Here is a 22657-nt window from a genome sequence, read left to right on the forward strand (position 1 = left end):
TTTTGTGTTTGTGTTTGGTTGTGTCCACACTTCCTCTGCCACCTTTTTAACCCCTCAGGACTATCCCTTTTTCATCCTGATTTACTAGGTTGTATTGCTGGTTGCCATAACCTCTGTGTGATTACAAAAATCCTATTTTCTTGAGTGTTCCCGAAAATGCTACAGGGAAAAGCCAAAGAATACAAACTTGCATTGAAAGGTCTCCACATAGCCAATTCCCCCATCCCCTTCCCAGCAGTAGAAGCCTGCCAATGTCTCTCGGCGATTGTGTCTTTACTATCCTCCACATGAGTACTTACCAAGCCAATGCCCACTCACGTTCTCTCGTTCCCTGACTCTACATCCATAAAGCTCCCATGGTCAGTTGCTATTAATGGATTCTCACCTGTAGGAAAACTCTCCCAAACCAACAAATTAATTGGGCTTCTAAAGAGCAGCTGTCATCTCATTTCATTAACAGCATGGATTGTCTGCCGACTCATTTCAGAGCTCATAGTTATTAGAGTTTGACACGTGTGATCTGGGACTTTTGCTTTGGCTATCCTTTTCCATTTGGTTTGCTTTTTTTCAAGTTCCTAATATGTTTAATGTAACAGAGGGCTCTCCATGTGTCTAAAAACATTTGCCTGAATTTATTTTTGTCAGAAAGGACATAAGAACAAAAGTTAACATATAAATCGTTTTTTTTTAGGCAGGCTTGACTGTAATCCCCTTGACAGTGTGATTTACCTGACGTTTTGCATGCCTTACATGACGAAAAGAGACCATGCTTTTTACTGTTGGATTCATGTACTATGGTTACATCAGTGAAACAAAATTCTCCTGCGCTCTGGTGTTTCACCAAACCCGGGTAGTCTTAAGGCAAGGTCTAGAGCAGGGATATGCAATTAGCGGACCTCCAGATGTTGCCAAACTACAAGTCCCATGAGGCATAGCGAGACTCTGACAGCATCAAGCATGACACCCAGAGGCAGAGGCATGATGGGACTTGTAGTTTGGCAACAGCTGGAGGTCCGCTAATTGCTTATCCCTGGTCTAGAGTCTTGCAGTTGTCCTCAGAACAAAGGGTGTTCATATGGCTGGAGAAAGAAAGGAAAAAAAAGGAGGGCGCACCGACCTAGTGCATTAGGTTTTATTAAAAATAGAATAAAAGCAATGATCCTACTCACAAAAAAAGGGCTTAGGTAAGCGCTTTTCAGACAGCTAAGCTGGACCTCATGGCACCTGCTAGTGGAACTTGATGGCAAGGAGGATCAAATAATACCTCAAACATCTGGACGGCTAACGCGATTCTGGGGCATAACCCCTTTCTTCAGAGCCTAGGGGTACGCCCCAGAAACGCGTCAGCCGTCCAGATGTTTGAGGTATTATTTGATCATCCTTGTCATCAAGTTCCACTGGCAGGTGCCATGAGGTCCAGCTTAGCTGTCTGAAAAGCGCTTACCTAAGCTTTTTTTTGTGAGTAGGATCATTGCTTTTATTCTATTTTTAATAAAACCTTTAAGTGGTAATGCACTAGGTCGGTGCGCCCTCCTTTTTTTTTTCTTTCTTTCTATGGTTGCATCAGACACAACTTCTCTGGTTGGCATAGAGAGATGCCAGGAAACTGTATAAAAGTAAAGCTTCGGTTTTGCTGTGTTAGCTCCTTTTTAAAGACTAGAGTTGGGAAAATGACATTGAACCCAAAGAGGCTATAATTCAGAAATGGTGCCATCAGACTTTTAATGATATTAACACATTTAGCACAGGAGAGCAGCTCACAGGACTATATATTACTGTACAATTATTTTACTAGCTATAAAGGTTAATTTTGCTGTTTTTAATGTAATTTACTTATCATTAGTAAAACTGCTCAAACTACTCCAGATTAAGTAGTAGGTATTTACCTTTGATTTGCAGCATGGAAATGTTATATTATCATGCGCACACAGCATTATTTTATGCATATTATGAATTTTAATACAGCAACTCAAATATAGTTTTCGCTACTGGTTCTTGTATATGATACAGGTGCTTGTAGAACTTCCTGCACTGATTTTTTTTTCTTTGAACAATGACTCGCACTCCCCTTTTGGTTTACCCAGGACTGTGAACCACAAATTTACCTGCAGTGCGTAAAATATATTATAAATATAGCGCTGTGTAAATTGACGGAGCTCTACAAGTACCGGAATAAATAAATTATCTTGAGTGGGTGATATATATTAGGCAGCAAGTGAACATGTTGCCCCTAAAGTTGATGTGTTGAAAGCAGAAAATAATGGGCAACTTTGATAAGGGCCAAATTGTAATGCCTATACAACTGGGTCAGAGCAATGTGGCCCAAGGAAGGATAAATGGCAAACTGAGAGCGAAGGTTTGCTCTGTAGTCCGATCCAATGGAAGAGTTGCTGTAGCTCAGATTGCTGAAGAAGATATTGCTGGTTACAGATAGAAAGGAGTAAGTACACACCGCGCATCAGAGTTTGAGTATGGAGCTGCAGAGCAGTCAGAGTGCCCATGCTAACCCCTGTCCACAGTCAAAAGTCCCTACAGTGAGCATGCGAGCATCAGTACACCACAGTGGCCTGTTCAGATGAATTCAAGAATGGTTTGAGTACCACAACAATGAATTTGAGCTGTTGACTTTTTTCCCAAATTCTCCAGATCTCAATTTATTGTGCTGGAAAAACAAGTCAAACCCATGGGCTTCATCTCTCAAATTACAGGACTTAAAGTGGAGTTCCACCCAGGAAAAAAACAATTGCCCAAAAATCATAAAAAAAAAAAAAAAAATTATACTCTCCTGAAATACCTGTTGCTATGCGGAAGTTCCTAATCTGCCTCTTCCGTAGCCGCGGTCTGTCTTCTTCATCTTCTTCTAGTGAATAGGGTGCGCTGCTTTCTGGGAACTGTGTGTGTTCTCAGAGAGCAGCCGCCCATTCACAAGTCGGCGCGAGACTCGCGCATTCACAGTATGAAATGGGCAGTGAAGCCGTAAGGCTTTACTGCCTGTTTCCCCTAGTGTGAATGGCGGCGCGGGACCTGCATCGATCGTGGGATCGGCATAGGGGGGGCCATCAGCGCGGGCAAGTAGGACAGGTAAGTGTCCTTATTAAAAGTCAGCAGCTACACTGTTAGTAGCTGCTGACTTTTAAAAAAAAAATAAAAAAAAATTGTGGGTGGAATCCCGCTTTAAAGGATCTGCTACTGATGGCTTGGTGCCAGATACCACAGCATACCTCTAGAAGTCTAATGGAGTCCATACCTAAATGGCTTATGGTGGGTGGTCATGATATTATGGCTTATTGTTGTTTTCAGACATGTAGGGGCTAGGGATTTAAAGGCGAAATACAGCCAAAGCTTGTTTGGCTGTTTTTCCTCCTATGGATCACTGGAGTGCAGTTCACTTTTCATTCCTGTAACCTGTTTTTAGCAGACAGCAGGCTGAAACCTGTGGCTGGCTGATGTCACAGAGCTAGTCCAGGCCCAGGCAAGATCATGACCATATGGTCGGGATCCACACACATGCCTGGACCGACACCCGACGCAGCATCTCAGTGAGCCGCTCTCACCCCCTCCACAGCCCAGTGCTCCAGTGAGTGAGGGGGGACGGCAGAGCAGAGAGCTGGTGACTGACAGCCGCCAGCTTTGTGCGCAGGGAGCTGTGAGAACCGAGTTATTGACGGTGTTAGATTGCTCGGTTCTCAGTCTTAGAGTCGGCGGGGGATCGATGCTGCATCCACCTAGGTAAGTATGATTGGGAAAAAATTCTTCTCACCATGTTCCATACTTTTCACCATGTTCCACATACGGGTATATCTTAAGATCCTTTTTGGGTAAACTGGAGATAAAAATGGCAGGCTTTACTGTGGTGAACGACAAGTACATGTTAGGCCCTGTACACACAATCAGTCCAAACTGATGAAAACGGACTGAAGTTCAAGTGGAGTTTCCATCCCAAAATGTTTCTTTCATTATTGTGCTCATTAGACCTAAAAAAATAAAAAATAAATATATATTTTTTTACTCATCTGGAAATGCCTGTTGCTATGCGGTCCCATTAAATCTGCCTTTGAAACCACCTAGGATTCTGACATCATCTCCCTCTAATGCTCCTGGGAAATGTGTGTCATCATTTCCCAGGATGCAGTGCGCGGTCCAATTATCACTCCCCATCCAAGACTTCCAGGAAGTAAGTGCTTGTAGGCTTCACAATGCCCACAAGCAAAATGACAACGGTGTAGACATAGTTTTATAAACTATCTCTTTTTTGAATATCTATGCGGATCGGCGGTGGATTGTAAAATAGTAAGTGACGGGATTTATATTATAAAAACGCAGGATGAAAGGACATACATTTAGAAAATGCTAATTGTGGTTGGAACTCCGCTTTTAGTTTCATCAGTCCAAACCTACCGTGTGTATGGCCCATCAGACTTTTGTCCTTCAGACCAAAGTTTTAAAACTTGCTTTAATATCGGACTGATGGACTGATGACCGATCAGTCAAAACCGATGGTTAGTACGCAAAAGCATCGGTTCAAAACCCGCGCATTCTCAGAATCAAGTCGACGCATGCTTGGAAGCATTGAACTTCATTTTTTTAGCACATCGTTGTGTTTTACGTCACCATGTTGGCACATCAGACCATCAGACCATCAGTCCATTAGACTTCAGCCTTCAGTCCATTTTCATCCGTTTGGACTGATCGTGTGTACAAGGCCTGACTCTGTTTCATATGTCTTTAGCATTTTTTGATAGTGTTTAATTTGAAATGCCAGCCTTAGATAAAATTATTACATAAAATAGCTAAAGAGGAAAATTGTTATGTGCACAGATTAGATTTTATTGTGGTGTGTTATATATTATAAAAAAAGGAACCAACATATAATATATATATAAAATATATTATAAAAAAAGGAACTAATATATATATATTATATTCTAAAAAAGGGAACCAACATATTATGAAGTATCCTTCGATGGTATAATCAACAAAACATATTTAAAGTGGCATATAAAAATGAAATTTCTAGTTGCACCAAAAGATAAGCCTTACAATAAAATAACAAGCTATTAACGTTCTGATGCAGAACAAGTTATCGGTATCAGTATTAACGGCATGTAGCCAAGCTAATTACACCCATCTGTTAGGTATATTGCCTAAAATTTACAGGTGCGCTGATAAAGTCTATTATGGTGAGTAATATATAATAGAGGAAAGAAACACACACACACACACACACACACACACACACACACACACACACACACACACACACACACACACACACACACACAAAGATAACAAAAAAGAGGTTACAATATGATTGTACCATATGATGGCCAATAGATAATGAGCACTCCAGGGTCACTAGAAATGGTAAAATTTCTGTTTTAATGTCAGTCTATAATCGGTGATCATGGAGTGAGAGAGAAATATATGGAGTCAGGTAGATGTAGAAGTCCCCGATTGACTATATGGGGATTGGTCCCGTAAATGTATTTTATTGGGATTTTATGTTATTGACCAACACAAAGTGGCACATAATTGTGAAGTTGAAGGAAAATGATAAATGGTTTTCAAAATATTTCACAAATAAATATCTGAAAAGTGTGGTGTGTATATATGTGTGGGGGTTCCAAGTAATTTTCTAGCTAAAAATACAGATTTTTAAGCAAATTTGTCAGAAAAAGGCCTAGTCTTTAAAGCGGACCTTCTGTAATTTTTTCAACTTTCCATCTATTAAATCTTTGGCCCTTGTTGTTTTAACTTTGGATAGTATTTTTTTTTTCTGCCAGTAAATACCCACTTCCTTTTTCTTGTCTGGTAAATAACCTAGGCTTATGACATCATGCACAGCTTGCGCTCGCTCTCTCTCTCTCTCTCTCTCTCTCTCATAAGAGTTTGCCAGGAAGGGAGGGGGGATGAGTCAGAAGAGGGGCAATGAGAGTGGCAAAGCTGGAGGTGCGCCTTTGTGTAAATCCAGAAGTGAACAGTTAGCAGCTTCAGCTGCCCACAGTTAAAATGGATGCAGCCAGACTCAGTGGGGGGAGATTTCTGCAACATATTTGGCAAGTACAGAATCGCAGTATATATAAAATAATATGCAAAGCGGTTGGAGGGAAGCTTCAGAATGTGCGCAGTGGGTGCCCGGCCGTGAAGCCGAAAGCTGTCACGGCCGGGTGCCCACAGTTGAAATGAAGACGCCGGGGAGGGGGGGAGAGAGGAGCGGAGCCCCGGCCGGCGCGTCGCTGGAACGCTGGAGCAGGTAAGTGTATGTTTATTAAAAACCAGCAGCTACACTTTTTGTAGCTGCTGACTTTTAATAAACATAAAAATTGGCTGGACACCCCTTTTAAGTGCTTAAACTGCCATCATATACAGACTGAAGTTTGTTCCTTTTGATCTAAAAGAACCAAATGATACAATGTTTCTTTTTATCTCTCAGCACTGAGCTATGTTGTAATAAACTTGGCATGCTGTCTTTTTTACAGCTGTCAAAATAGAAGGACTCTGCTCTGAATCGTGGAAATGCCAAATTAAGATCATGAGGGGGGTTGAATTGGAATCGCGATTTATTATTATTGTTTTGTGTTTTTTTTGTTTTTTTACGAATAATTATGCAGCTCTACTATAGGCACATTGGTTTGTGTGTCACTGTTAATTTTTTTTGCAAGTGAGAACTTAACAGCTGTATGTAGGATGGAATAAAATCCTGACCAGGATTCTGCCTGTTCTTTACTCCAAAACCACAATAAATTTGACTGGAGATACATTTTAAATATGTCATCCATAAAGATGACTTCCAAGCAGATATGCAAAACATACTTTTAATGAAAAAATAAAGAATATAGCGGGAATATAATCTATCTTTCTATTTGATTCCAATAATCTCCCACACGCCCGTTGTAACATTAGGGGGGAAGGAAGGTTAGCCAATCAGTGAAGTCTGTCATACTCTGGAAGCTTTCCTACAGCAGGGGAGAGAGCGCATTGATGACCTAATTTGCGTTCTGCTGATCCCTTACTGATTAGTCAACAGGCAGCTGGGTGGTTCAAAACAAGGAATCAGAGCTTTAGCAGTCATTCCTTTCTATGTTTTCTTTTAAGCTGACCTTACAGTACAGGTCTGCATATAATATCTGGACCCCCTACCTTTAATTAAAGATCATCTAATGTTAGAAGTTCCAAATTGTAAAGAAAAAAAACAAATGTATGTTTATACTTTCCTTACCCCTGTCTTCCAGCACCAGATCTGACATCACTACCTTTGTTGGAATATTCCTGGGAAACACAGAGCAGGCAAAATCTCACAAGAAGACACCCCTGTTTCTTGCCTGTTCTTTGTTCCCCAAGATCTGACCGACGGGAATGTGATGTCACTCTCGTCAAGGTGCTGTGGGCGGAATACAGGGTTGAGGTGTGTAGAAATGCTGTATGAAAATAATCCATATTTTTTCTTCAGATATGTTTTTTGGAATTAATAATTAGGTTATTTTTAAAGGCAGGGGGGGCCTTAAAGTAGGGTGACCAGACATCCCCAGTTTCAAGGGACAGTCCCCTGATTGAGTACACTGTCCCCAGACCAAGTCTGTCCCTGGTTTTGTCCCCAGATTGGATTCAATAGGGGGCAGGGGCAATTTCAAAGACAGTCAGTGCCGAATTAAAATAAAATAAATTGAATTACAACCCCCCGCTCCGCCGTGCCTACTAGCATAGGGGGGTTTTATTTTTCCCATTATCTATGCCTCCTTCTAATGATCATGTGCTGGTCGGAGCAGAGGGAATATTCCTTCAGTTTCGGGCACATGCCCATTCAGCTCCACTCGCATGTTCTTCTGCCTTGGCTCAAATCCTGGCCAGCCACCTGCCTATCTCCTTGCCTTCCCTGGCGGAGTGATCTTCCTCCGCTCCCCATCCAGTAGTAGCCGGGGCCCAAATAGTAAGACTTAAGAGGCTCTGAGGAGGGCGGCGACGGGCAGAGAGTTGCTGATTGTTGCCATTACTAGTTAAGAAGAAATATGTCCCTGGTTTTCATTTTAAAAATCTGGTCACCTTACCTTAAAGGGGTTGTAAAGGTACAATTTTTTTTTTTCCTAAATGGCTTCCTTTACCTTAGTGCAGTCCTCCTTCACTTACCTCATCTTTCCATTTTGGAAGCGGCAGCAGGAAAGGGAATTTATGTCACACTGGGATTGTTTTGATTGCTCAAAGGACAAGCCGGACTATGTCAAAGTCGGAGCAAAATCGTATCCTCTTCATTCAAGTTGGATGGGAGTAGGACTGATGTCGCAGGGTAAAGTAGGATGACAGTCGTACCAGCCTGAACCCGGCCTTATAGTAATTTTCATAGATTTTTTTTTTTTTATTGTGTATGGGCTAACTGGTAACTTGAGTTTGTTGTGTTCTGATGGAAATCCTTTACTAGATTTCTAGATTTGACTCATTTGCATTTCTAATAATTGGAGTTCTTGTACTTTTCAGCTTCAGTAGATAATTTCAGTTGATCACAGACTTCCAGCGCAAAGCTGGTATTTTGCCACGGGTGTCTGCAGTAATCCGCAGCCAAATGCAGACTTCTGTAGACTGTCTCAGGTGGCTCGGCTAATGAATCACGGAGACTTCTGCGGTAGCAAACTAGCAGATTGCTGATGAAGTGGCAGGTTTTTTTTTTTTCATTTTAACAGACACAGCATTATTAACAATCCAGCCAAGTACTTTTACAAAAGCATCCAACAGATTGCCTCTGCTAAAATGCTTTATGTAGAGTTGATATCAGCAAAGATTGACAAATGTGTTTTTGAGTATCACCTATATCACTTTACAAAACATCCATCAGTGTACGAGGGCATGCCAAAGCTAAAATCCTTAGTGGAAACATCTTGTGCATAGCATTGGGAATTCCACTTATGGTGATGTGTCTTTGTTTCCATTTACTACTGGTCTGTTTTTAAAAATGTACAGAGCTTGATAAAAAAAAAAAAAATGTAAGGCCCCTTTCACACGGACAGACCGTTCAGGTCCGCCTGTAAGTTTTGACGGCGGACCCGAATGGCCGCTCCATGCAGTCCTATGGAGCGTCGGATGTCAGCGGAGACATGTCCGCTGACATCCAACCCGACACGATCCGCCAAAATCAGACGGATGGCGATACGTCCATATCCGTCCATGGCGGATCGAATCAGGTGAGATCGGATGAAAACAGACATGCTGTCCGTTTTCATCAGATCGCTCCATAGGAATCGACGGCGCTGCACAAGCCCCTCCCCGCTCAGTGAGCAGAGAGGAGCTTGTCATCCGCCAGCTCAGCGGAGATCTGCGGACTGATCTCCCGCTGAGCTGGCAGGAGCAGGCGGACTCTGTAGCGACGCAATCAGCCTCGTGTGTAACTGGCCATAGGCAGTCTGACCTGTGGTGCCTCACGGTTCAAAATTACAGTGACTCTGTGGCTATACAAACATTTTTAATCAGGGCAGATTTTTGTAAATGCTTCTTTACAGCCGAATCTCGATGCTTAGGGCTAGAAAAATAAGACACGCGAGTACAATGCTAATTGTATTAAGAGCGGTAGATGCAACAAAAAAAACGTTGTCCTGCGGAACCCCCGCTTTAAAAAACACATAAACAACACCCTGTATGGACACAGTTACCTAATAATGCAGTCCTAGAGGACTGGACCTACGGTACAAAGATTAATTTAATAATGTATCAAGATAAGAGAAGAATTACTGATCCAGTAATGCCTCCAAAAACTTGCTTGTCGACACGTTTCACTAAAATATTGGCTTTCTCAGGACAGATACTGGATAGGTGCTGGTAAACTTGTGGCTCAAGGTATGGGAGAACTTGACCAAACTGACAGACAACCGAAAAAACTAAATTGCATATGTGTGTCTATGGTAGTAGGATACACATATATCATGTGGTCTATAGTAGATACTACTGGTATATAGTGGTCATGTATAAGTATTGGAGTATAAATCAAACACAGCGGTAAGTGGTTACAGATTCCCACTATAAGCGTATTCAATACAGTATCAATAGCACCGAAAAGTGGCCCATGGATAACCACGGACCAAGTTATTAAATGGGTAAGTATAGAGAACTTTTGTTGGGGCTCAAGTTCATATTGCCGCATATGTAGGGGGGAAAAATGTGCCCCCTCTGGTGCTACACCCCTGTGTACGTCTTTCCTTGCTGTGAAAATACAATTTTCATTAGAGCTGCACAATTCTGGCTAAAATGAGAATCATGATTTTTTTACTTAGAATAGAGATCACGATTCTCATGGCCTAACAATGTTTCACATTATACAAAACAATTGGGCTAACTTTACTGTTTTTAGTCTTTTTGTTTTTTAAATTCATTAAAGTGTATTTTTTTTCACCAAACATTGCGTTTGAAAGACCGATGCGCGACCCTGAGCGGGTCTCTAGTTCTTGGTGGAGTCTGAAGTGGTAAAAAAATAAAAAAGACCGCTGCGCAAATACAGTGTGACGTAAAATATTTCAACAACTGACATTTTATTCTCTAGGGTCTCTGCTAAAAAATGTGTATATATATATAAATGTTTGTGGGTTCCACGTAACTTTCTAGCAACAGATACTGATTTTTAACTTGTAGGCAGCAAGTGTCAGGAAAGGGTTTAGTCTTTACGTGGTTAAAGTGGAAGTAAACCCTCCTACCGGGTTTCCTTCGGGTACTCCGGTTTCCTTACACTCCAAAGACATGCTTGTAGGTTAATTGGATCCTGTCTAAATTGTCCCTAGTATATATATATGAATGTGATTTGGGGACCTTAGTGTGGAAGCTCCTTGAGGATAGGGACTGATGTGAATGTACAATGTAAAGCACTGTGTAAATTGACGGCGCTATATAAGTACCGGTACTTGAAATGAATAAATAAATACGGTTGGTTCAGAGGGTGTTTTTAGGCCCAGGTATAGTATTTCTCCTATTTATCATAAGTATAGAATGACTCAGTATTTTCATTCTGTTACATTCACGCAGGTAATATCCCTTCAGCTCCTAAGTTCACACTTGTGTGGGTAGGGACCACTTGCAAAATCGAGCACTTTCCCAACCCACAAGTAAAACACTCTGGGCCGGATTCAGATACCTGAGCATATCTGTCCGGCCGGCGTAACGTACGTTACGCCGCTGTAACTTTGGGCGCTTACTTCTGTATTCAGAAAGAACTTCCGCCCATATTTATGGCGGCGTAACGTATGTGTTGCGGCGTAAGGCCGCGTAATTCAAATGGGGATGTTAGGGGCGTGTAGTATTTAAATTTGTCTTGACCCCGCGTTTTTTACGTTTTTATTGAACGGCGCATGCGCCGTCCGTAAAATATCCCAGTGTGCATTGCTCTAAATGACGTTGCAAGGACGTCATTGGTTTCGACGTGAACGTAAATTATGTTCAGCCGTATTCGCGAACGACTTACGCAAACGACGTAAAATTTTCAAAATTCGACACGGGAACGACGGCCATACTTAACATGGGATACGCCACACATACCCCTCATATAGCAGGGGTAACTTTACAACGGAAAAATCCGAACGCAAACGACGGAAAAAAAAGCACCAGGCGGTCGTTCGTTTCTGAATCGGCGTAAATCCTAATTTGCATATTCCTCGCTTAAAACATACGGAAGCGCCACCTAGCGGCCACCCTGAAATTGCAGCCTAAGATCCGACGGTGTAAGTTGACACTTACACCTGTCGGATTTTAGGGATATCTATGCGTAACTGATTCTATGAATCAGTCGCATAGATACGACCGAGCGCACTCAAAGATACGACGGCGTATCTCTTTCTGAATCTGGCCCTCTGCTCTTAAATAGACACTCAGGAGTGCCCATTACTTCAGAAAGGCACCCCAACGCATCGGATAATATGACACGCTTTCACGCGTGCCAAATTGCATGGTGCTGCGACACCATGCGACTGGGAATGGCAAGATTTTCCAAAAAGAAGCATGGACTTTTTTTTCAATATTTGTCATTGACTGAGCTGCTGTATCCGCTACTTGTGCATTTAAATGCACCACACATATGTAAAGCTAGGATTCCAACCTGCTTTTTTTAGGCTTTCTGAAAATGTAGATTGGTCTTTGAATTAAATACAAGAAAGCTCCTGTTCATTGCTATGCGTAGAGGCTCCATGGCTTTCAGTTGGACGTCTCTATTTAAAACAAAACCAAATAAATTCCCAGCTCAACTTACCAACCAGCTAGCAACCAACCAACTTATTGTATAATCCGGTTGGTTGCAGGCTGGTAGGTAAGGCTTCTTTCACACTATGGATTGTATGTCCGTTTTATAATATCCATATTACACCTATTAACGGACGTTTATTAACGGATTTAATAACGGATACATACGGATAAATATTTTACCATTCTTCCTTTATTGAAAACGGATAATGTTTATCCGTATATATCCGTATACATCCGTTATATCATTCCTTTCTAACGTCCGTTAATAAAAAACATTTCACCCTTTCTTGAAGTCCAGCTCCAGAAGTCTTTACTGAGCATGCTCAGTAAAATTAACGTCCGTTAACATAACGGACATTTACGGAGACATTTACTAACGTCCGTGCGCCATAGACTTCAATGTTAAAATATAACGGACGTTAATATATCCGTTACTTGCAACGGACAAAAAATTGACAAAAAATAGTGCAAGACCCGTCACATATTCCGTTATAACGAACGTCCGTATGTTATAACGGACTATTACGGATCTTTACGGAACATAAAAAAATCCCATAGACTTTAATGATATTTTATAAAGGACGTATAACTTCCGTTTTTTAACATTATCTGACGGATTTTAATACGGATTATTAAAACGGATTTATTTTGTAGTGTGAAAAGGGCCAAAGTTGAACTGGGAATTTTATTTAGTTTTTTTTTGCATGTGTTGTGCCCTTCCATGTGCTCCTTGCTTTCCAAGGCCAGGTATAGGTGAGGACAGTGGCCATTTGTGTAGACCTCCCATATTCAACTAGACCTTTCCTTCTATAATTCTGAAACCAATTTCACGTTGGACCTGTTTTTCTAACTTGCAGGACTGGGTGTTGGGAAAACGGGACACTGGGTAAAATGGCCATCACCATCGCACCTTCTGCTGGCTTTATTTTGATGGAGCAGCTTTTTTACTTACGCAGTTTAAATAAAAAAGGATGTAGTGCACAGCATAAAGGTGTCAAGTACATTTTAATTTAATCTTCCTAGGATGGCAAGGAACATGTGTTCTGTAATGTACTGCAAGTAGTCTTGGTAAATTAATTCAGATAATGAATACGATCAAACACACTCGGCATTCTATGAAATGATTGCAGTTCATTTTCGTGTGTAGTCAGGAGCCCCAAACCTCTAAGGACGTTGAATCAACAGCTTGTGTTTTCTGCTTCCTGCGTGCACTTGACATTGCTGGTTAAATTGAGAACGTGTTATGCGGAAGCTCGACACCCTTTGTTCTAATTAATTCCAGATTTTTACGGTAAAAGGTAAGGCTAATTTTAGGCTGTGCATCAAAAGGCTGGCTTTATTCCCTATGTGAGCTGATTGCATAAGAGATCTTAAGTTTAATCCTATCCTGTGTCCCAATGAGTCAAATTAATTAACTTAGACATGGTATAATTGGAGAAACGCGCCAAAGGCCTTGATTTTGGTGGAACTCAATGGCAACAGTGACGTCAGAACTGGAAGAATGCAGCTTCATTGATGATACCTGCAAGCGACCACTGCGGCATCCTCATTAGCAGGTGATTTATAAAGTTGCCACAATATGATATAGACAGGCCACATAGCTCTCGAAATACGAAAAGGTTTCTTCACAGTACTTGTTTAAACGTGTAATAGACTCCCTCAGGAGCTGGTTCTGTCCAGTTTAGTAGACTACTTTAACCACTTGCGGAGCGCCCACCATAGATATACTGCAGCAGAGCAGCCGCTTTGATCTGAGCAATGATCACTGTAATAAAGTTACGGGTCCCCAAAAAGTGTCAGTTAGGTGTCCGATTTTTCCGCTACAATATCGCAGTCGCTGATCGCCGCCATTACCAGTAAAAAAAAAAAAAATCGCATAGTTTGGTTTGCGCGCCTGTTATAGCATATATAAATAAAATATTAACCTCAACGCATATATTTTAAAGTTAGAACATTAAACGGTTATAGTTTGAAAATGATGAGGACAGAGGCCAAGAAAACTCTTGTGTTATACAGTTTAAACCTCGGGCAGTCACAAAGAAATGACAGCTGGCAATATTCGTGCCTGAAGTGCAGGCAGGCCAAGGCTGGATGCCATATTTCTCTCCACGCCGTGTTCACTAGCACCTGCAGTTTATTTTATGTGGCGTTTTACTCTATTCATAAAGTTAGGGTGTAAACCGCAGACATTATTCATATGCCCTTCAGGAAGAAATCAAATTAGTTTCCAGCCCCTGGAAGCACCTGTTGAGCAGATCCGTCTTTTACTTCTCTGAGCCCTTTGCATTAAATCTGCTAGCAGGCTGATCTTTATGCCAGAGCCCCGTGTCACATGTCGCTTTGGCAGCAACAGCCTCATTATAGTTACAGGATGATGGCACAATAACCGGCTTGTGCCATCAATAGACTTCAAGTATTGTTTTTCTATGGCTGCCAGCCTACCCTCTACATGAGTGCTGTAATAAAATCAAAAGGTGCTTCAACAAAGTATTAGTTTAACCACTTGCTTACTGGGCACATAAACCCCCTTCGTGCCCAGGCGAAATTTCAGCTTCCGGCACTGCGTCGCTTTAACTGACATTTGCGCGGTTGTGCGACGTGGCTCCCAAACAAAATTGACGTCCTTTTTTCCCCACAAATATAGCTTTATTTTGGTGGTATTTGATCACCTCTGCGGTTTTTATTTTTTGCGCTATAAACAAAAAAAGAGCGACAATTTAAAAAAAAATATATATTTTTTACTTGTTGCTATAATAAATATCCCTTTTTTTTTTTAAAAAAAAACAATTTTTTTCTCAGTTAAGGCCAATACGTATTTTTCGACGTATTTTTTTTTTATTATTTTTTTTTTACTAGTAATGGCGGCGATCTGCGATTTTTATTGGGACTGCGATATTGCGACGGACGTATCGGACACTTTTGACACAAATTTGGGACCATTCACATTTATACAGCGATCAGTGCTATAAAAATGCACTAATTACTGTATAAATGTGACTGGCAGTGAAGGGGTTAACACTAGGGGGTGAGGAAGGGGTCAAATGTGTATCCTAGGTGTGTTCTAACTGTGTGGGGGGTGACTGGGGGAGGTGACCGATGCTGTGTCCCTATGTACAAGGGACACCGATCGGTCTCCTCTCCTCTGACAGCACGTGGAGCTCTGTGTTTACACACAGAGCTCCACGTTCCTGCTGTGTTCCCGACGATCGCATGTACCCGACGGACATCGCGGCCGCCAGGTACACGCATCAGCTTCCCAGCGATGCGCCGGGACAGTGTTTACCCGCTGCGCGCCCCCCAGAGGCGCGCGGGTAATGCACTTTAAATTACGTCCAAAGACGTCCAGTTGGCACCTGAGAGCCGCGCTGTTGACGTCTTTTGTCAATAGCGCGGGTCTCAAGTGGTTAAAGGTGTGCACACCTTATTAATTTAGTTTTTCTTCCCTCCACCTAAAAGAATTCAATTTTTTGTTCAACTGGTTGTAGTTTATAGGTCTTAATAAAGGTGGAAAAAAAATCTGAAATGATTTATCTTTGTCTCATTTATTTACATCACATAAACCTAACATTTTAACATACTTTTTATAGCCACGGTACTGTATATTGTCCCAGAAGGGTGAGGGAGCATTCACCCCTTTCTGTGGGCCATTACACCATTTGTCTGCTTTAGATCTCCAACATATGTAAGGAATTGGCAGACAGCAGCAAATCCTGTGAGAGCTTTGAGAAGTGGAGAGAGACGCGCTTAAGGTAACATGCTTAGGCTTTGCAACCATTTACATTTTTTGCCCACTTGCCATTAAATGGGGGTTGCCTTCCTGGGAGCTCAACCTGTGGCCCTCCAGCTGTTGCAGAACTACAAGTCCCATGAGGCGAGGCTGACCGTTACAAGCATGACTCTGCAAATAGGCGTGATGGGACTTGTACTACTGCACCAGCTGGAGGGCCACAGGTTGAGCACCCATGCTGGCTGGTCTTCTAGATAAATGGTAAATATGACGTGGGACAGTTTGCTCCTGAAGTAAGAGTAGTTAGAAACTTGAAAGGGAAAATCTGCTTGGTAACATGAGAACAACATGCAAGCAATGTCTGGTAATATTTGTGCATGTCTGACTAAACCAGTGAACCAGTAGTGAAACGCATCAGGATGTATTGAATTGTGAAGCTGCATGGAAGGCTATGTTAAGACTAGCAGGTGAGCTCCTGTGATAGATCAATCTAGAGGAAGATTCAGCTTGTCAACAAAAGAGGGCAGATTGTCAATATCTCTAAAGATCAGTCTGACAGTTGTGACAGAGCTGTAGTTAAAATTAGAAACTCAAGCATAAGGAATATTCCTTGTTTTGGGAGCTACAAGTACTGGTTTCACTGTTCTGTGTAATGCCAATGTCTGTCTAGACAAATCTGGTAGTAGGTGTATTTATACCCCATCAAAGTACGAATTGAGCCGGCGTATCTTAGGGACTATATGCAATGTGATTCTGAGCATGCGCCGTTCGATCGGCCATTCATTTACATGGGGGTCACGGTTAATTTCAATACATCATGCCCACTACCTGCCTACTTTGAATTAGGCGGGCTTACGCCGGCCCATTTACGTTACGCCGACGCAAATATGGGAGCGAGTGCTTTGTGAATACTCAGCTTGCCTCTCAATGTTATGTCGGCGTAGCGCATATGAGATGCGCTATGCCGGCACAAAGATACGCCGATGTACCTGAATCTGGCCCATAATGTCCCTAAATTATATGGGCTCAGGATTCCTAGGCCCCCAAAGCCCTTTGTGAAACTCATGTTTCTTCTTTGCACCCAGGCAGGGTACTGTATTATATAGGCATTGCTGAGTGGAAATCAAGTCTTGCTTCTCCTTAGCCTCAGGTAGGCAATACACTTGGATTTTATTTCTTTAATTCCTGTTTTCCAGGTCATCAATTTAATGGCATATTTTATCCTATGAGTGTGTTCAATATCGGTCAATAAGTCAGGGTATTCTGTCTCTAGGTTAGAATCTCTGGTTTGCATTTGGTCCAGGCTAGTATTAATGGCATTCAGTTCTGTCCTATAAGAGGTCTCTGTATATACTCTGTAGGCCTTCCCTTGCCAGGAGAGATTGAATATAGTCACGCATATCCCATGTATATAATAATGTAGTGCACATTGGTCAAATACAAGGCCTGCAGGCCGAATCCATTTGTAACATGTTACACCCTGAATATAAGTGTAACATATTACTAAAGTTAAACTTATCCTAAAGTGATACTAAATAGAGCAGTGTTAAATGCCAAAATTCATTCATATATAGCAGGGGTCTCCAAACTTTCAAAGCAAAGTGCCAATTTACTGTCCTTCAAGCTTTTTTTTGGGTGGGGGGGCAGATGGCACTGGATGGCAAGTTGCACTAATTGGCACTGATGCAAAAAAAAAATAGTGTCACCACCCTCGGTACAGACCCCCTCTCCCTCCAGTATAGACACCCACCCCCCTCCTCAGTACAGACCCCCCCCCCGTAGTACAGACACCAGAGAGCGGTGTGTGTCCCACGAGCGCGGGCCCCTCCTCCTCTGTGGGTGTAAACAGAGAGGAGAGCCGCCGCGCTGGGTGTACCAAGATGGCTCCGGAGCTAGGCCGAAGCCTTTCCTGATGCTGTGACCGCGGCGGCAATCCTCGGATGCGCGGATTGCCGCTGCGGTCACAGCAACAGGAAAGGCCACTGTTTCGGCCTAGCTCCGGAGCCGCGGCACCGCTAGTGGCCATGTTAAATATCGGCCAAATTTGGATAAAAATCGGTTGATGCCGATTTCCCCAAAAAGGCCAAATATCGGTCGACCTCTAGACAAGTGAAACTTCCCTTTTTGGAGTGAGGTGCTAATTTAAGTTAAAAAAGGTCACATTTTAATACAATACAAAAATCTAAAAACATGTATAATATAGATTATTCATTTTGAAGTCCACAGTAAAGGTTCTGGCACATTGGGAACCTAAAATATGTGCCTTCCGGTCATTTGCTCCTCTCTAGGTCATCGCAAAAGAATATTTTAATCTGCTGTTTAAAACCTAATATTTTTATATGGCAGGCGGGTTAGAGAAAGGAATAGTAGTCTACAAACCTGGATGCTAAAGTTCAGAACCGTCATTGTACTGTTTTTATTTTTATTTTATTTTATTTTAAAGGACTTCAATAAAAAGACTGTTTTATGAAATATAATATAGTGCTGTGATCATATGTTATAAATGTTTAAAAATGTCATACACCAATTTAGGATTGATTTATTCATTGCAATGTTATTTTACATGATGTGATTTGTCACTTTTAGTTAAACTGACATCAATATTGTCTTTTTGTTGATTTATATTGGCCCTGGAGGATTTCTCTGTCTTGAAAGAACTTTATTTTTCACATAACATTGTTTGTCTTTCTCCAGGAGGAAAGGATAGAAGAAGCGGCCTCATTCTGACAATCCCACTGTGTTCAGACCAGACAAATATGGATGAGCTGAGCGTTACCCTGGACTACCTACTAAGCATCCCAAGGTGACTTCTTCCCTCTAGCATGAATAAATTATAGTGAACTTTAAAAGCTGAACCCGATGGCTTTGCAAGACCATTTCATTTGTGATGGTTACCACGGAGCACTGTTTGAATATTTTTTCAATTTTTTTTTTAACATTTATTTAGTATTGTGGAGTGTAGTAGTGATGTGGAAAGAACCGTTCAGCTTAACCACTTAACCCCCGGACCATATTGCTGCCCAAAGACCAGAGCACTTTTTGCGATTCGGGACTGCGTCGCTTTAACTGACAATTGCGCGGTCGTGCGACGTGGCTCCCAAACAAAATTGGCGTCCTTTTTTTCCCACAAATAGAGCTTTCTTTTGGTGGTATTTGATCACCTCTGCGGTTTTAATTTTTTGCGCTATAAACAAAAATAGAGCGACAATTTTGAAAAAAAATAATATTTTTTACTTTTTGCTATAATAAATATCCCCCAAAAATATATAAAAAAAAAAAAATTTCCTCAGTTTAGGACGATACGTATTCTTCTACATATTTTTCGTAAAAAAAAAATCGCAATAAGCGTTTATTGATTGGTTTGCGCAAAAGTTAGAGCGTTTACAAAATAGGGGGTATTTTTATGGCATTTTTATTAATATATTTTTTTTACTAGTAATGGCGGCGATCAGCGATTTTTTTTCGGTACTGCGACACTATAGCGGACACTTTTGACACATTTTTTGGGACCATTTGCATTTTTTTAGCGATCAGTGCTATAAAAATGCATTGGATTACTATAAAAATGCCACTGGCAGTGAAGGGGTTAACACTAGGGGGCGGGGAAGGGGTTAAGTATGTTACCTGGGAGTGTTCTTACTGTGGGGGGGGGGGGTGGCCTCACTAGGGGAAACACTGATCTTCTGTTCATACATTGTATGAACAGAGGATCAGCATTTCCCCCCCTGACAGGACCGGGAGCTGTGTGTTTACATACACAGCTCCCGGTCCCCGCTCTGTAACGAGCAATCGCAGGTGCCCGGCGGCGATCGCGCCCGCCGGGCACCCGCACGGGAGTCACGGGCGAGCGGGGGCACGCGCACGTGCCTCCGGCGGAGCGCACGCGCCCCTAGTGGCCGCAAAGAGCCGACGTAGAGCTACGGGCTCTTGCCCAGGAGAGCCGACCTGCCGCCGTAAAATGACGGCAGCTGGTCGGCAAGTAGTTAAAGGGGTTGTAAAGGTTTGTTTTTTATTTTCTAAATAGGTTCCTTTAACCACCTCAATCCCGGGCCTATTCTGACACTTCGCTCCTTCATGTAAAAATCATCATCGTTTTGCTAGACAATTACAAAGAAACCCCAAACATTATACCGTATATACTCGAGTATAAGCTAAGTTTTCTAGCACATTTTTTTTGTGTGCTGAAAATGCCCCCCTTGGCTTATAATTGAGTCACCTTTTTGCACCTGATCTCCCGGAATTTGGGGACACGGTTATGGCCAGCCGTAGGTCCCCCTGGACCCCAAACTTGGCACACATGTAACCCCCTATTTCTCCTCTATAAGTGTGCAAAGATGGTTGTCTGGGGACCTACGGCTGGGGAGCACCGATTTTTCAAACCTGGGCACCCTTTTTATAAACTCCCATGTTAAACGTCAGTCGAGGCATGGGCACAGTGAGGCATGCACATGGGCACAGTGAGGCATGCACATGGACACCCTAGGCTTATACTCGAGTCAATAAGTTTTCCCAGTTTTTTGTGGTAAAATTAGGTGCCTCAGCTTATATTCGGGTCGGCTTATACTTTAGTATATACGGTATATATTTTTTTAGCAGACACCCTAGGGAATTAAGTGGCGCTCATTGCAACTTTTTATCTCTCACGGAATTTGCGCAATAAATTTTCAAACGCCTTTTTTTGGGGAAAAAAAAGTTTCATGAATTAAAAAATAACAAAACCGTAAAGTTAGCCCAATTTTTTTGTATAATATGAAAGATGATGTTACGCCGAGTAAATAGATACCCAACTTGGCACGCTTTAAAATTGCGCACACTCATGGAATGGCGCCACACTTCGGTACTTAAAAATCTCCATAGGCAATGCTTTAATTTTTTTTACAGGTTACCAGTTAAGAATTACAGGGGAGTTTTAGTGCTATAACTGTTGCCCACGCTCTAACGCACGCGGCAATACCTCACATGTGTGGTTTGAACGGTGTTTACATATGTGGGAGGGACTTAAGTGTGTGTCCGCTTCTGACGCAAGCTCTAGGGGACAGGGGTGGTTTTAAATATTTTTTTTTTTTTTACATCACTTGTAATAGGAATCACTGTGACAGGTCCTCTTTATGGAGAGATGCGGGGTCAATAAGACACCACCAGGCTTGAAAGCATGAGATTGTGAAAAAAAATTCACAGAGCTCATGCCGACAGCCACGATTGCGGCTTTGTTTACTTCCGGGTGTGACGTCATAACGTCGCGCCCAGGCCTCCAACGGTCATAGAGATGGTCACCGGAAATCTCTATTGTCGCCATCTGGCGCCGACCGATTCGTTCTCCGGGCCCCCGATGGCACGGGAGAGCCAGGACAAGCACCGGATGGCGACAATGTCCCCTCCCGCCGCCTATAAGAACAATCAAGTGGCGGAACTGCCTCTATGATTGCGCGCAATCGCCGGCTGAAAATAAGGACATCTGAATGACTGTAGCTGCATACGTATATACCGTAAGTCCTATATTATAAATTTTTATTCCTCTTTCCAAAAGTGCCATTTATAGCAATCTGGTTTATTCTGACATAAAATGCACTTTATTGATGCAGGTGGCATTTGCACCACTCCAGACTGCTCACTTTTGGGTTAGGGGAGGCGTTGGGTAGGGTGTAAATTTAACTTGCATCATTTTTTTCTAGTTTTATGTTGGATTATGAATAGTGCAGCTTTTCTTGTAGGACAAAAAAGTCCCAGGCAACTTGGAACTATAAAGTTTATTGAACATTGCCAATGTAATCATACTTTAGAATGGGGGATGGTTTGGATATAAATAGTACTGTATTCTTTTTCTTTTTTTTTTTTTTTTTTTTTTTTTTTTTTTTTTTATACTGTATAACGAATTTTATGAGCAGTGCAGAGGCTCTGGTGGAAGCAGCCACTGATTCCTCTACTGCATACTAGTTTTAGGACAGTGACTCTGTTAACAGGTTTACCGTCCCTTTGTGAGTGTATGGGTCAGGGGGATGTCTGCTTCCACCAGAGATTAATCATTTAGGGATTTTGCTTTGTGATAATTTCTTTTAAATAGAAGCAACCAAGCTGAGTGGACTGAGTTTGTACACTTCCAGTGATGGAATTTTTTGTTTTTTTATAGAAATTTGCTATTACAAGCTGCCTCCCTTCCTTTCTATAAAATATTGCTTCCGCCTATTTACCAGAACTGTGCCCACCTGTTTCCACTAAAGTTTTTTTTTTTTTTTTTTTCCCAAACCTCACATTTTATGCTATTTTGATGATTGTTGTGCTTCTCTATATGCAAACATTACTATGTATACAATATTTTTTTAGTGAATACTTTGAAGTTTACTTTTTTGGGGGAATTACGAATGTATTCCTTCCTTTGGTTATATGAAATTACACATTACAGCAATGTAATGAAGAACTCCAAAACCTAGATGATCCCTAAAATGGGGAATGCGCACTCCTTTTTTTTTTTTTGGCTCTACAAGCCCAAAAAAAAAAAAATCCTTATAATATATTGATAGTTACATTGGTCCAAGCTGGATCAATGTAACTACCGTATATACTCGAGTATAAGCCAAGTTTTTCAGCACTTTTTTTGTGCTGAAAATGCCCCCCTCGGCTTATATTTGTGTCACCTTTTTGCGCCTGATCTCCCGGATTTTGGGGACCCGGTACTAGCCGGCTGTAGGTCCTCTGGACCCCAAACTTGGCACACATGTAGCCCCACTC

General features: G+C 41.9%; 1 protein-coding gene across 1 annotated transcript in view; it reads left to right on the forward strand.

Moving 5' to 3' along the window:
• The window catches only part of SESTD1 (SEC14 and spectrin domain containing 1), a 183620-nt gene that overhangs the window by 55487 nt on the left and 105476 nt on the right, over positions 1–22657 (forward strand). The window contains exon 3 of the mRNA XM_040357653.1: positions 18626–18734. Within this exon, the coding sequence (XP_040213587.1) occupies positions 18626–18734 (109 nt within the window). The remainder of the gene's footprint in view (positions 1–18625; positions 18735–22657) is intronic.

The sequence above is a fragment of the Rana temporaria genome, chromosome 6 (genome assembly GCF_905171775.1).
Source record: "Rana temporaria chromosome 6, aRanTem1.1, whole genome shotgun sequence".
NCBI lineage: Eukaryota > Metazoa > Chordata > Amphibia > Anura > Ranidae > Rana > Rana temporaria.